The 14,689-nt window shown below is 36.8% G+C and overlaps 1 protein-coding gene across 1 annotated transcript; it reads left to right on the top strand.

The window, feature by feature from the left end:
• Positions 1–1,680: 1,680 nt before the first annotated feature.
• GMNN (geminin DNA replication inhibitor) lies at positions 1,681–12,463 on the top strand. Its single transcript, XM_032648456.1, is given in 9 exon segments — positions 1,681–1,828; positions 3,963–4,020; positions 6,973–7,050; positions 7,784–7,931; positions 10,303–10,322; positions 10,324–10,386; positions 10,693–10,773; positions 10,775–10,804; positions 12,050–12,463. Coding segments are annotated over 8 exon segments (633 nt in total). The 5' UTR covers positions 1,681–1,828; positions 3,963–3,969; the 3' UTR covers positions 12,212–12,463.
• Positions 12,464–14,689: the final 2,226 nt, after the last annotated feature.

The raw sequence follows: 14,689 nt of genomic DNA, 5'->3' as shown, positions 1-14,689 counted from the left end.
GCTAGACATATTTCAAGTGCTCAACAGCCATCATGTGGCTGGCAGCCACCCAAATGAATAGCATAGGTAGATATCTGAATTAATTTGTCACATCAACTAGTTGATCATTGAGCAGGCAAAGCATAAGGGATCTTACCTAAGCTGGTGACATGGTTGTTGCAGACTCTGGGGGCTTCACAATTTTTCCTAAGGGAGGCATCATCTCCTTTGGTATGCTGAACTTAAAAAAAGTCAAACAACACTAAAATGTATAAAGTTAATGTCTCTCCACACCATTCCAAAATTAACCAATACTATTAACAACTACAGATAACATCTGGGGAGGTGTGCTTCATAAGACGTTTAAAAAAATCAATCCTTTTATTGCCTCTAGATTTTCACCTATGATAACCTCTAAATTCTACCCCTCTGTTTTGGTTACCATTTTCATACAGAAGACATTTTTCTTTCCCAGCTTCTTAGTTCTGTTAAGAAATAACATTAGGTACTTTGCCTTATACAATACTTAGTACAGACTGCCTGAATATAACTTTTTATATATTTTAAAATATATACTTACTATTTGGGCTCTTTTCATCAGTGATGCCTTTTTATCATGTGGCTGAATGAAGAAATTAGAAGTCAGATTTAGTTTTGACTGGCTGGTGTTTCAAAGTCAAATTACACAGTCAAATTACAAGGTCATCAAAATTCTTACTCGGAAACTCAGTCGTCTACTGACAGTTTTCAAAACAGTGGGTTGTTTCCTTTATCTAGAATTTATATTAAATGTTACATTTCACCCCAAAGAAAGCTAGATTTTAAGCTCTGTCAAAAAGAAATACGGGTGGGGCGGGTGGCAGGAGGTGGGCACGCAGTGTCTGCAGCGTATACAGCTGAGAAAGCATTTCCTAAAGGCGGTGCTGTGCGTAGTTAGTAGATAAATATTTCCTGCCTTCTGAGAATGATAATCCTATGAAAAGTTAAGAAATGGGAAAACAGACTTGTATTATAATAGCTATGGTAGGTGTAAACAGAAGATTTAACAAGACTCCAGTAAACCGAAATGTACTACGCCCACAAAGAAAGTTGAGAAATTTGTAAAACGACTTAAAGAAAGAAAGAAAAAAAAAAGCTAGACGTAATTATTATTAAGGCTTTCCTGCTCCTTCAGATTGCAATGGCAGTTGTTTTCCCGGCGCCCAGAACAGTACTTAGTACGTACTAGGTGCTCAGTGAATAGCAGGATTCATCGCAGGATTAGGCCTTCCGGCACTACTACCGCACCACAATGTAGTCAAAATACAAAAAACGAAAATATAAAAGCTCTTAATACAATTAGGAGTCCGCGGAACGAGGGTTCTACAGAAAAATAAGCCGTACTACATATACAATATTTTGTTCTCCCAGTGTTTACAACTAGTGGGCGCAGGTCTTTTCCCCGCTTGTAAAAGTCAAAAAAAAAAAAGAGGATTCTACTCTGAAGGGAAGTTCCAAGCACTGGTCAGAAGGCAGGATCCGAGGACACTAAAGAATTAGGTAGGAGAAGCCCCATGATATTCCAGCCCAAACACACGCTACGCCCACCACGCAGGCGCAGGAAGGGGCAGAGCCGAAGCGGGCGGAGCCGAGAGGCGATTCGCCGGATTCGGATGGCCCCGCCCTCCGTCTCGTGTCAGGCGATCACGTGGCCGTCTAGGGCCGAAGGGCGGAGTTCCACTCTTTTACAGCCGCGCGCGCTAGCATTCCTGCGGCTGCGGGGACGAACGCGTATTGCCTGTGGACCTCACGCGAGGCGCCGGAGCCACAACTACGTGAGTTCGCTACAAGGATTGCCCGCTTCCATCCAGTAAGTGTGAGAGAGGTGACCGGAGTGGGTCCGCGGGGGCTGCTAAACTAGCCGCTTTGGGCTCCCACCGGCCGGAAGTCGGGTACTCGTGTGACAGCTGCCGGGCCGCTGCCGGGGTCTAAGTGAAGGGGCTGTTGAACGGTCACAGGAGCCGGGACGGGGAGGGAGGTGAGGCTCGGGGCTGCCCCATTGGTTGGATCTGTTTTGGCGCGCTGTCCCGTCCGCGCTCTCTATTGGCTGGCGGGCACAGTCCCTGTGGCGCGCTCAGCGGTTGGAGGGACCTGGCGCGCGGCACCGGATCTTCTGCCCAGGTTTTGGTTTCTGGGTCTCTGTCCGTTGGCCAGCTGGCGGGGTCGCGGGGCCGTTTGTGTGCAGCTGCTTGGTGTGAGGGCCTCAGCCTGGGCGTGCCTGGCTGTCGGGATGAGGCGGAACATCCACCCTCTTGACCAGTAATTAACTGGCGGTGATCCAAGGGGGTCTGCAAACTGGGCTCATGGGACAAGGTCCCTGAATTCTGCGTCCCCCTTAAAAAAAAAAATTGAACTTGGTGACACTGGTTTCACCAGTTTATCAGGATTTCCTTGGACCCAGTCCTATGCCAGAGTTTTCAATCTAGTTGTTTAAAAGAACTAGAGAATAAAAAGTAAGGACGCGAGGTTTCTGGCGGGAGTGTGATGAACAAGTGAAGGATTAGATTTGATCTGTGGCTTTCAACTTTTTAAATCTGGACATGTACTAAAGAACATTTTTTACATCGCAATTTAGGATGCAACCCTCCAACTAAATTAGAACCTTCGCTAAGCAGTATTTATTTCTCATATGCCCTGCACTCTGACGTTTTCTCGTCTGTTTAGTTACATTTTTCTAAACAACCACTGAGTGATTTTGGAATCCCAGGCTGCAACCCGCAGTTTGAAAATCATTGCCTTGGCTCAGCTCGACCAGCATTTGCTTAATATTAACTAGAATAGAAAATAGGGTGCGTCACACAATTCGATTTTCTTTCCTAAACATTTTCGTTTGCGTTTGTGTGTGCTAGGGCACAGTGTAAAGTGTATTCACATGGGATGGGTCATAGTCAAAGTTTAAAAGCCACTGCACTGGGTAAAGAAAGGCATGCCACAGAAATCAAGGAGATCTGTTTGAGGGAGAGACATGGCTGGGGAGTTCAAAGTTGGGTTTGGAGTGAGTCCGGCCCAGTGGTGTGGTTAACAGCGTTACATAGCCCTTTGTCTCTTGCTCCCTTTTCTTTGCTTCCACCAGTGTCTCAGTTCATTATGGTGGTTACACATTCCCTACAAATGTAAATGCATAATCTTATTTGATTGGATATTAAATCACTATTAAGTTATTGCTGGTTACCAGAGCCAAGTTTATTATAGCTTAAATCTGCCTTTGAAACAGTAGAGTTAGGATGCTGCTCTTGACTTGGGCACACCCAAGTATCTGTGTTTTGCTTTTCCTGGTGACTGTTTTTCAGATCTTTTTTTAAAAATTATTTATTTTTGGCTGTGTTGGGTCTTCGTTGCTGTGCGGGGGGGCTTTCTCGTTGAGGGGAGCGGAGGCTACTCTTCACTGTGGTGCATGTGCTTCTCATTATAGTAGCTTCTCTTGTTGCGGAGTATGGGCCCTAGGCGTATGGGCTTCAGTAGTTACGGCACGTGGGCTCAGTAGTTGTGGCTCGCGGGCTTAGTTGCTCCGTGGCATGTGGGATCTTCCCAGACCAGGGCTCAAACTTGTGTCCCCTGCATTGGCAGGTGGATTCTTAACCACTGCTACCAGGGAAGTCCGTTTTTCAGATCTTTGACAGCCCTGTATTTAATCCAGGACACTGTCATGTTTTGTAAGTTTGTTTAGAATACAAATTTTCCCTTTTGTAACAATACTTTTCCAGCCAGAATTAATTGTATGTGTGTGTATAGAGATATTAAATGTCATTAGCTTTAGTCACTTGTCATTGACAGGGCTGAGTTTGGGTACAGTGAGAAAAGATAGTTCCATCATTTTTTATTGCTATGATTTTTTAATTTTTATTTTTATGATTGTACTTTCAACAACAACAAAAAACTAGGTTTCACTTTCTGATGCAGACCATATTCTGTTTTTGAATTACTGGTCTTCTGTTCTTCACCAGGTGTACAATGAATCACAGTATGAAGCAGAAACAAGAAGGAATCCAAGAGAATGTAAAGGTATGTGATGCAGTCACTTTAATTTGTTATAGAAAGCTTGTAGTTAGATGTTTTTTGACATATTTAGTCAAATTTAACCTGAATATAATTTCTATGAACGTTGAATTAATCAGTTTTTAGTCTGAGGGCAAGTAACAATAGAGAACTGTTTAAAAATTAATTATGGTTGAATATTAAGTTTTCTGATCCACATACATGGGATGTCTTTCCATTTATTTAGGTCTTCTTTACATTCTTTCAACAATGTTTTGTTGAAAGAAAAAAGTTTCAACAAAGTTTTTTGAGTTTTTCACTTTTTTGTTAAATTTTTTCCTAAGTATTTTATTCTTTTTAATGCTATTGTAGCTGGAATCATTTCCTTAATTAAATTTTTGGGGTGCTCATTGCTACGGTATAGAAGTACTATTGATTTTTGTACCTTGATCTTGTATCTTGCAACCTTGCTAAACTTGTTTATTCTAATAGTTTTTAGTAGATTCCTTAGGATTTTCTATATATAAGAAATGCTTTGTTTCTACTTTTACTACATTTCATGAAATGATTTTATTAAAATCCTTTTTATGTATCTTCAGATTAGTGTCTTTGACCACAGAGACAGTTTGCATTATATTGCGTATATTTCCAAGGTATATGCTTATCACCATCCGACTTGCTCATTTTGCCACACTTTTTGAATCCCTGTATTATACTGTCACTGGAAATCATGTTCCAAATGTTTATTCTTATAACAATAAAGACAGAGCTTAATTTTGAGTTTGTAATTTTGACTGGCTTCGCTCTTCAGGTTCTAAATGAATTCTCAACTTAGCTAGGGGGTCCTGCCACACAACTTAGACTATATGTATTCTCAGGATTCCTGGGAATGAGACTACATTGTTAAGAAAGTGTACCAGTTTCCAGATTTAAATTCAATGGTATAAATAAAAGCCTTTTTGTAAGTGATAGCAGGTGCTTTTTGATAGGCTGCTTTGTTTACCTTGCCTTAGTATCTTCCTTACATTATTTTTCGTGAATAATTTGCATCGATAATTTGTGAATTTTATTCCATCAGCTTTCATAAAGGGTGATGGCATCTTCCCACTGTGCTTTGTATGTGTGTGTTTTTAAACTTTTTATTATGAAAATTTTTAAGTATTCAAAAATAAGAGTCAATAGTATAATCTCATTTTACTTCCCCCATTTTCAACAATTATCAGTATATGGCCAGTCTTGTTTCATCTCCATCTCCATTCACTCCCCCTTTCCTCCACTGAATCAAATCCCAGACAAATAATTTATGTAATTTCAGCAGATTCTAACAGTTAAAGAGAAGTCTAATATTTACTATCTATAGTACAACTATCTGGGATATAAAAGGATCTGGGTTCTGTTTGGTTGTGGTTCTGCCTCCAAAACTGTGATGTTGGGTGAGTTATTTAGCATCTCAGCCTCAGTTTACTCATCTGTAAAATGAGGGCGTTGGACTGAAACTAGGTCTGTAAGAGTACATTTTAGGAGTTCACGGATTCCTTGCCAATTATACACAAAATTCTGTGTGAGTATGCTCTTTTGTTTTTTTTTGAGGGGGTTCATAGAATCTCAAATTGTTTTCTAAAAAGATTACGACTCAATATATAAGAACCTTTCTGGCTGTAAAGAGCTTATTATTCTAACACATGATCTATATGAATAAAATGATAATAGCAATATTGCATTTGGACGGCTGGATGCTACAAAGCTTACAGTTGTGAAAGTTAAATCTTGGAAGTGGTCATTTAGCTGGCTTCTTTGGCCTTTATGAGTAGCAAGCATTTAAATAAATTAACACCTCCTATTATTAAGGTTCCAAAGTTGTATTTTCTTCTATTTGTCTGGACAATGTTGACTAATCTGTAATCTAAATTATATCTGAAATGTTGGTGTAATATTTGTTCCCACAGTAGCCAGCATTTGTTCTTCAGTTAAATGGTGAGATAATAATCAGCAGTAGAAACTTTACCGTGGGAAAGGTGAACTCTAGTCCTGTGAAGCACAGTGTGGAATCAGTAACTTTCTCACGCTGCTTCGGTGTCATGTTCTTGCTGACCTTGTTTGAGTGTTCACCATTGTTTGCTATCCCGTGGTGGCAGTATAACTAATGATTTTTTGCAAAAATAGAGAGACCTTTTAGATCAGGAAATATACAGGAAGGTATTTACATATTACAAGGAAACCATTTTTTTTTCAAAAACAATAGCTTGTGCATTTTAGAGTGTGTGTATGCCTCAAGCACTGACATTTTCTCTGCTGATGAATGGGCTTGAAGCAAAACTGTTTCTGCAGTCAGGTAAAGGTTGAAGGGGGGAAGCGGGTCTTCTTACATGTGTAATATTCTTTAAAGTGATATTCTTTTGGTGGATTCATATAAATGTGTTAGGGACTATTTGCAATTTAAAGGAAGCCTGAGATGAATCCTTTTGATTAGGGGAAAGTATTTTGCAGTGTAAATAATTAACCTTTTCCTCCAATTTACCTCTTTTGTGGGTAGCATTAAACGTTATGATGTTTGGTAAATTTCTAGTTTCTGTGTAGAAGATCTTTTTAAGAGGGAATACAAATATTCCTGTTTTATTGGAATTTCATCATACATGGTTTGGAGTACTAGAACTTAATGTTATATTTTTGTTTTAACTAAACAAATGACTACATGACTATAGCAAGAATGTCCATTGAAATGGAAGAAGAGCTACTTGTTTGTGTCAAATTTGGGTAATGTGATTTATTCTTAGAATTTCTTCAAACTTTATTATAATTTTAGGGAAATAATAAGCTTGCTAGTTGATCAAATCATATGTAGCATTATAAAAGTATACAGCAGATCAAACATTAGTGTCCTTAGCATTTTTTTTTCTTTTGTAAATTACGGTAGCACTGAGATGTTAACACTCCATATAGGAACTCAGTAACCAGATAATTCATTATCTTGACTTTCAGAGCAGTCCTGTTCCAAGAAGAACTCTGAAGATGATTCAGCCTTCTACGGCTGGATCTCTAGTCGGAAGAGAAAATGAGGTGTGTATTATTGAGCTAGAATGGGGTACAGATGATGCTACCTTTACATTAAAAACATTTCAAAGAGTTCCTTCGTCAGAAATACCTAAATCATTGAAATTTGGAAATAATTTAAGGATAACAATTGTATATTCCCCACAAAAGTGGTTTTTGTTTTAATTTTTCCATTTAGGAAGTTCAAAAGTGGTATGAATACCTGTAGTAGAACTGGGATAATGTAATAAGTTATGAGTTAACCTATAGGCATTATGTTTGATTTTTTTTTAAGAATAAAATGTTAGATTCAGTCATTTACCCCTGTATGTAAATGATGAAATCATGGATGAGGGTTTCTAGACTTTTGAAATTAGTGCCTTTCCATGGTACTGAATCATTTAAATAATAAAAATAAATTCAGCTAAGCCTTAGGCTCAAGTCTAATTCAAAATAGTTGATGTAAATAAAATTCCTAAAATATAACTATACATTTTGGTAGAGTTTTGAATTGTGTAATTTCTTAAAAGGGCCAAAGATATCAGAAAGATAGAGATACGAGTGCTTTCGGTTTTTTAAAAATCTTTATTGGAGTATAACTGCTTTACAATGGTGTGTTAGTTTCTGCTTTATAACAAAGTGAATCAGCTATACATATATCCCCATATCTGAGTGCTTTAGTTTTAATTCATAAGAGACTAAATTGCCCAGCTTTCTTGTTCATTAAACAAAATGACTGATGTATATATTTTCATTATAGTTGGTTAAAAGCTTGTCCAAACGGAAACATTGGAACGACCAGTTAATATCTAAGACTTCCAGCTCTGGAGTTGTTACTGACCCAGAACACAATGAAAATAAAAATCTTGGAGGCGTCACCCAAGAAGCATTTGATCTTATGATTACAGGTATGGAAAAAAAAAAGTGTGTGTGTGTGTGTGTGTGTGTGTGTGTGTGTGTGTGTGTGTGTGTATATGGCTTTTATTTTAAATTTTTTAATCAAAATAAGGGTAAATATTATTTGTTGTACTGTTATGAACTCTTCCCACAGCTTCTTAATTTATTAGATATTTTACTTTTATGTTTTTGATAATTTAAGATTTTTTAACGTGGAAATATATAAAACAGTGTACATTTGGACAGGTCCTACTGTTTGGTAAATCCAGATATGTATGAAATATTAAAGAAAAGGAAAGTGATTAATATGGCAGCTCTGATATTGGACTTATAAGACTTGGAAATAGTCTTTTCAGAAGAAAAATGTATAGAGATAATGAATTTGAAGAAAAGATACCAGGAGAATGAAATAAGGGGACAATAGGAATAATAAGGGGAGTGAAGGTGAATGAGAAGCACGTGGTTATAATACATACTAGTTTCTAATGGCAGTGGGGATCAGAAGAGGAAGTTAATGATGCTTTATAAGTATTATGGAAGGTGATCACTTCTGTCCTAACCATGGGTCATTATTACTGAGGAAAAAGATTGAGCCTAGAGAAGTTAATTGTCGTACTCAAGGTTATAGTGACATTTGGGCTCATTTCGAGTCCCCTGAGGACAGTGAGGGGAAAAATAAGTAGACAGTGGGATTTCATTTATTGGATTTCATTTATTTGGTTGGCCAAAAAGTTCGTTCAGGTTTTTCTGTAAGATGTTAAAACCCCAATGAACTTTTTGGCCAACCCAATAGAAAGGCTGACTGCATACAAATAAAGAAGCTCTAATAATAATGTAGAATAAACAACAGGATTTGTGACACTCATATCTGATTTGGCTAAAATTAATGAAGATTGGTGGGAAAAAAAACACTGAAGTTAATTATGGAAATAAACAACTCAACTATACATTATATTGCCAACATACCACATAGATGAAAAACATTAATCCATGCAACTTGAACACAGAACTCTGACTGTAGACCCTCAGAGGGCTATACTGTGAGGATTAAAAGAACTATAAAGAAATCTCGAATTTAATTTTTGTTGGCAGTGGTATTGGTGTAGTAGCAGTTTGGGTAAAAATTTGTGTATATTTTAGGATTGAGCAAATGAGTAATATGTTGATATTGTTGGGTCCATGGTATGGTTAAGGGAGATACAGTATATAAAGGGGAAGGAAAGGAAGAACTCTGTTGTGGAACTGGAATTGGGAGTGTTGGTATAAACTGGTGAGTTTTTAAAAAGAACCTTTCCTAACTGCCAATGAAAGAGCCCAGAAACAAATGACGCCCGAATAATAAGAAGCACCATCACATCGAGTTCTTGGTTTGTAAACACTATTCTCCACTAAAGCTCCCTGGAGAAATGGCTGCTTCCAGCACTGGGGCAGGGAAACTACAGAGTGAGCTTGGAATCTCTTGTGTTAGAAAATACGGAAGTACTCAAAACCTGATGGGTGCCGGTTATAAGGACAAGGAGTCTGCTTGAAGGGATTCCCCCCTGGCTAAATTTGGGAAAATTTGAGCATCAAAATGAATAATGACAAGAATGGATTATAATACATTGAATTAAAAAAGAATACATGAATCCATACTGGTAATTTTCTTTTGAATTGGGGTAGGGAAAGTTCTTTACAGAATAATGCCAACTACTAAATGTAGAAGGAACAAGAAACATCAGTGGAGGAAAATTGGGTGAAAGGTTGTTAGGGAACTGGATATTAATACCACAGACTCAAAAATTTTACTCCATAGATCATTTATTTGTGTACTAAAGGAAAAAAGTATCTTTACAAGGGAGAAATCATCTTAATCAAGCGACCAAATTTAACATCTCCAGTATTGTGACCAATTAGTATGTGCTTCTTTGGTGATACACTGAGAAGGATACAACATTCTTACACAGTGTTCCTGCCAACTTGTGTAGCTTGAATTTCATCATGGAAATGGACAAATCCAAATTTAAGGACAGTGTAAAAATAACTATCCTGGACTTTTCACAATGTGAATGTTAAATTAAAAAAATATGAACACACAAAGCAAATGTTGCAAACACCTTTAACAATCTAGGTTAAAGTTATATGTGTATTGTACTTGTGTTCAATTCCTTTGAAGGGATTGAAATCTTCAAAATGTTGGAAAAATAAGAGAAAAAAACTGACTTGGCTTTCTAACATTAATCTTTAAAAAAATGGGTATTACTCAGTACTGAAGGATATTGTAAACTTTTTAAAAAATAGACAAAAAAGTTATTGGTTTTTTTCCTTTTTAGTTATTGGGCTTTTACAGCAGTATACAACAGTAATGATTTTCAAAGTTACATGTAAAACAATTTATTTTAGAAAATCCATCCTCTCAATATTTGGAAAGAAGTGGCGGAAAAACGGAGGAAGGCTCTCTATGAAGCACTTAAGGAAAATGAGAAAGTATGTACTGAATATAATTTGTGGAATTTTTAAACATTCCAGGATTATTTTCTTTTCTGCTGCCCAGGATATTTTATTAGAGCATATAAACTAGCTTAATGTTGTCTGAATAAAAATTTAAGTAGGCAACTCTGTTACCAGAACTATTATACAAAAAGAAAGCCTATTGTGTTGAGAGCCAAAGACAGCACCTTTGTTAGGAACTTTGTGCTAAATGTGTGTCAGCTATATACTTGGAGGCATATAATTTGGTTTATAGCGTAGCAAAATCTATGAAAACTGAACTTTTTGATTGATGTCACATAGCTTCATAAAGAAATTGAACAAAAGGACAATGAAATTGCCCGCCTGAAGAAGGAGAATAAGGAATTGGCAGAAGTAGCAGAAACATGTACAGTATATGGCAGAGATAATAGAGGTAGGTATTTTAACATTCACCTGATTCAGAGGCATCTATTTTTCTATAAAGTTGAGGCAGTAGTGTGATCAGAAAGTGGTTTGGGCTCTAGAAAGAGATTTCCCTGGGTTTGAGTCCTAGCCCCCTACCTAGCACCATTAAGTTTGAGGTCAAGCAGGTTATTTATCCTGTCAGGGCTCCATTTTCCTCATTTAATAAAATGGAGAGTAATAGTGCCTACCTTTATAGGCTTGCTATGAGAATAACAAGTTAGAGAATAGGTAGAAAATTGAGAGAATTGCTCTGTACATAGTGAGAGCTCAATAATTGTTAGATGCATATTATTATGAGCAAAAGAACACCTATTTTCTTGTAACGATATAGAAAGGAATACTTACATCTGAAAAACATATGGAAAATTATATTTCACAGTTGTCATTTTCAGACAGGTTGTTTTTTAAAAAAAATTTTTATTGGAGTATAGTTGATTTAGAGCGTTGCGTTAGTTTCAGGTGTACAGCAAAGTGAATCAGATATATATATATATATATATATATATATATATATATATATATATCTAGACAGTTTTTAATTTAAATATAATGCCAATGAGATATTACTGTCATTTATAAAACTGGTAATTGGTGTACGAAATAACTTCGGTCGTCTTATCTGACTTTTTTTTTTTAAATTTGGAAGTAGCTACTGTGTTTATAAGAATTAGCCTGATGGACTGTTACTTTACCAGTCTTAAAAAATAGGTCTTAAACTTACTCATGTCTGCAAAAAATTATCTTGCTGTTGGGGAGGACATTTTTCATATCAAAACTTTCTCTTGTACTGAATTTCTGCCGTACATTTTAGTGCCATGACAGAACTCACGTCTGAAGTTTTCATTTGGAAGTACTGTAGTAGCTCTCTTAACTGCCATGGAAGTATTGGTCCAAAGCAGATGGGAAATTAGGAAACCTGGCCCTTTACTGTAGATAGTTGGAGAAGTACTGATTTAAATTGTATTCTGAAAGCATGTGAGTACTTAAAAAAAAAATAAGCAACTTTTTAAACACTGTGACTTCGCAGAAATATGATCTAATACGGTTAGCACTTTGATCTAACAAACACTTGACTGCATGTAAGTGAATTTAATATAGAGACATTATGAAATGAACCCTCATTATAACATTGAGGGTCAGTTATATCAGCATACTGATAATGGGCTTGGATTGTGAAGTTTTTACAATAAATTATTGGTTTATTCTTTACAAGAGACTGAATCAAGAACCTCTGGATAACTCTGAATCACCGGATAGTCAGGAATTTGATTCTGAAGAGGAAACTGGTGAGGATTCTGAAGGAGAAGACTCAGAAATTGGTACATGTGCTGAAGAAGTTGTCTCTTCCTCTACAGATGCAAAACCGTGTGTGTGAAATTCAGTAATAGTGACTCATGAGAAATATACTGCCAACGTTCACCTCCACTGTAGTTCTTTGTAGCAGAGCAAATAACTTTATAATGAAAACTTGGACTCAGACTTCCTCGTTTGTATCCTGGGGCCCTATTATTGTATTAAAACACAAATACTATGTATTTTCAATCTACGGTGTTGTTTTGTGTAAATAGCATTTTCTCAGTTGTCAGACATGACTTGTGTATATGATAAATAAACTTCATTCTGTTGAGCTTTGTGTATATCTTGAAGAATGAAGTATAAGGAGTCTGGGTAGAAACTTTGTCTATGTCTGTGCTTTTGTTTTGTTTCCTTTCTAATCTGCTAACTAGCTTGGAGGAAACAAGGGGAAAATGAATTCTCCCTTTTTATACTGAGATAGATAGCTGAGGTTTTACCTCGTAAACCTGGTTGCACCTCAAGCTCACTGGAGGGAATGTTGATTTCTAGACCCCATGCCCAGGTAATCTAACCCAGTAGGAGTGTGAGCATCTGGGGTCAAAGGCTCCCCAGGTGAATCTGAGTAGCCAAGTAAAGGCTGGTATGATCATACCCTTCTTGGAAGCTTAAAATGTTGGGGTGGTGTTGGTAGTCCTCGAGAGAAGCAAAGTGGGGAGCAGATGAAGAGATGCATGAATAGCTAAGGGTTCTGAAACTTTCTATCTGCACATTTCACATACTGGTGTAGACAAAGTATGTCTACTGAAGGAATACGAAGTAAGAGTAGGGTGAAATTCAGGATTTCTCATATGTACTGTTTCTGAAGGAAGAAAAGGACAAATAAAGGGAAATTGTTTGCAAAGTATACAGCATTGGGATTAAGATCTGTGGAAAGCATACAAGAAGCTTTGTATAAAATTGGGCAATAAAGAGCAATGTCAAGCTTTAAAGGATTACTTTAGGCAAGTTATTCTTATAGAACTTTAATTTTCTTATCTCTGATATTAAGTCCACCTCTATTTTTGTGAGAATTAAAACCTTTACTAGAGTGCCTGATCTAAATGCTTAAATAAATATTATTAATCGTAGCAACGCTGTCCAATAAGTTTTCTGGGATGCTGGAACTGAGTTTGTCCAGTATAATAACCAGTATCCCGTGTATGGCTTTTGAGCACAAAATGTGGCTAGTATGATATGAGGAACTAACATTTTAATTTTTTAAATTTTAATTTATATTTAAAGAGCCATGTGAGGTCAGTGGTTACTGTAATAGTACAGCTGTTTATGTTTTAGATTTGGGCCATTAGCCCAAAGAAAGAGGAGAGCTAAGTAGATAGGATGACTTGGCCAAATTAAAAAGTATTTCTGGAAAATGTCAAAATGGATTGCCAGGATTTGGTGGCAGGGAGCAAAAGAGGAAGGAATTGAAGAGGTTTTAAAATTTAATGTCAGAGCCAAAATTATTAATCTTCTAGAAGAAATATTGGAGAAAATTTTAGTGACCTTGGATTTGGTAAAGGTTTCTCAAAAAGCACACAAAAATCACGAATTATACCATAAATCAGACTGCATAAATAAAAATCAAAAACTTCTTTTTGAAAGACTTTTAAGAGAATGGAAAGACAAGCCACAGACTGGGAGAAAATATTTGCAAAATATACCCAACAAAGGATTTCTATCTATAAAGAACTTACTACTCATTAAGTAGACAACCTTATTTTTTAAATAGAGGAAATATTTGGACACTTGCAAAGCATATGTACAGATAGCAAATAAGTACGTGAAAAGATGGCAACACAGTCCTTAGGGAAGTGCAAATTAAACCTACAGTGAGATACTGTTATGTGCCCATCAGAATGGCTGAAGTTTGAAAAACAAAACTTGACCATACCAAGTGTTAAGGACAGTGAAGCAACTGGGCCTCTCCGGTAGTGCTGGTGGCAATGTTAAATGCCACAGATGCTATCGAACTGTTCGGTAATTTCTTAAAAGTTAAACATACACATTCTGTATGATCCGGCCGTTCTAGGTATTTACCTAAGAGAAATGAAAGCGTATGTCCACGTGAAGATTAGCAAATAAAGCCCTTGTGCTCAAATTCTTATCGTGGATATGCTTCTAAGAAAATCCAAATGTTGGAGAGAGATGAGCTTACGAGGGACAGCAAAGGACAATAGTAACCATTTGTTAAAATTTTGGAGAGCGATTTTAAAAACATAGCTTAGCATAAAAATGCCTCAAGGCCCAAATCTGAACCTCTGTTTCTCATCAGAGGCCTGGCAATATTTGACTCTTCAAACTACGTTCATGAATTACTCTGAGGAAAAATTCAAATTCAATTTAAAAAGCACTTGAAAAAAGGAATTTGTGGCCGTGACCCAGTTTCTAAAGGGGACTTATGATTTCCGACCCTTATTCTCCCACTATAAACTGAATTCTAGTTTCAGAAACTCTGCGTTAACACAATTCACAAAATCCACAAAGGATGAAAAGATAACAGTTGCTCAGTAGAACACAG

Source organism: Phocoena sinus, chromosome 11 (assembly GCF_008692025.1).
Source record: "Phocoena sinus isolate mPhoSin1 chromosome 11, mPhoSin1.pri, whole genome shotgun sequence".
Lineage (NCBI taxonomy): Eukaryota > Metazoa > Chordata > Mammalia > Artiodactyla > Phocoenidae > Phocoena > Phocoena sinus.
The sequence above is the reverse complement of the archived record's forward strand: the minus strand, read 5'-3'. Positions and strand labels throughout refer to the sequence as shown.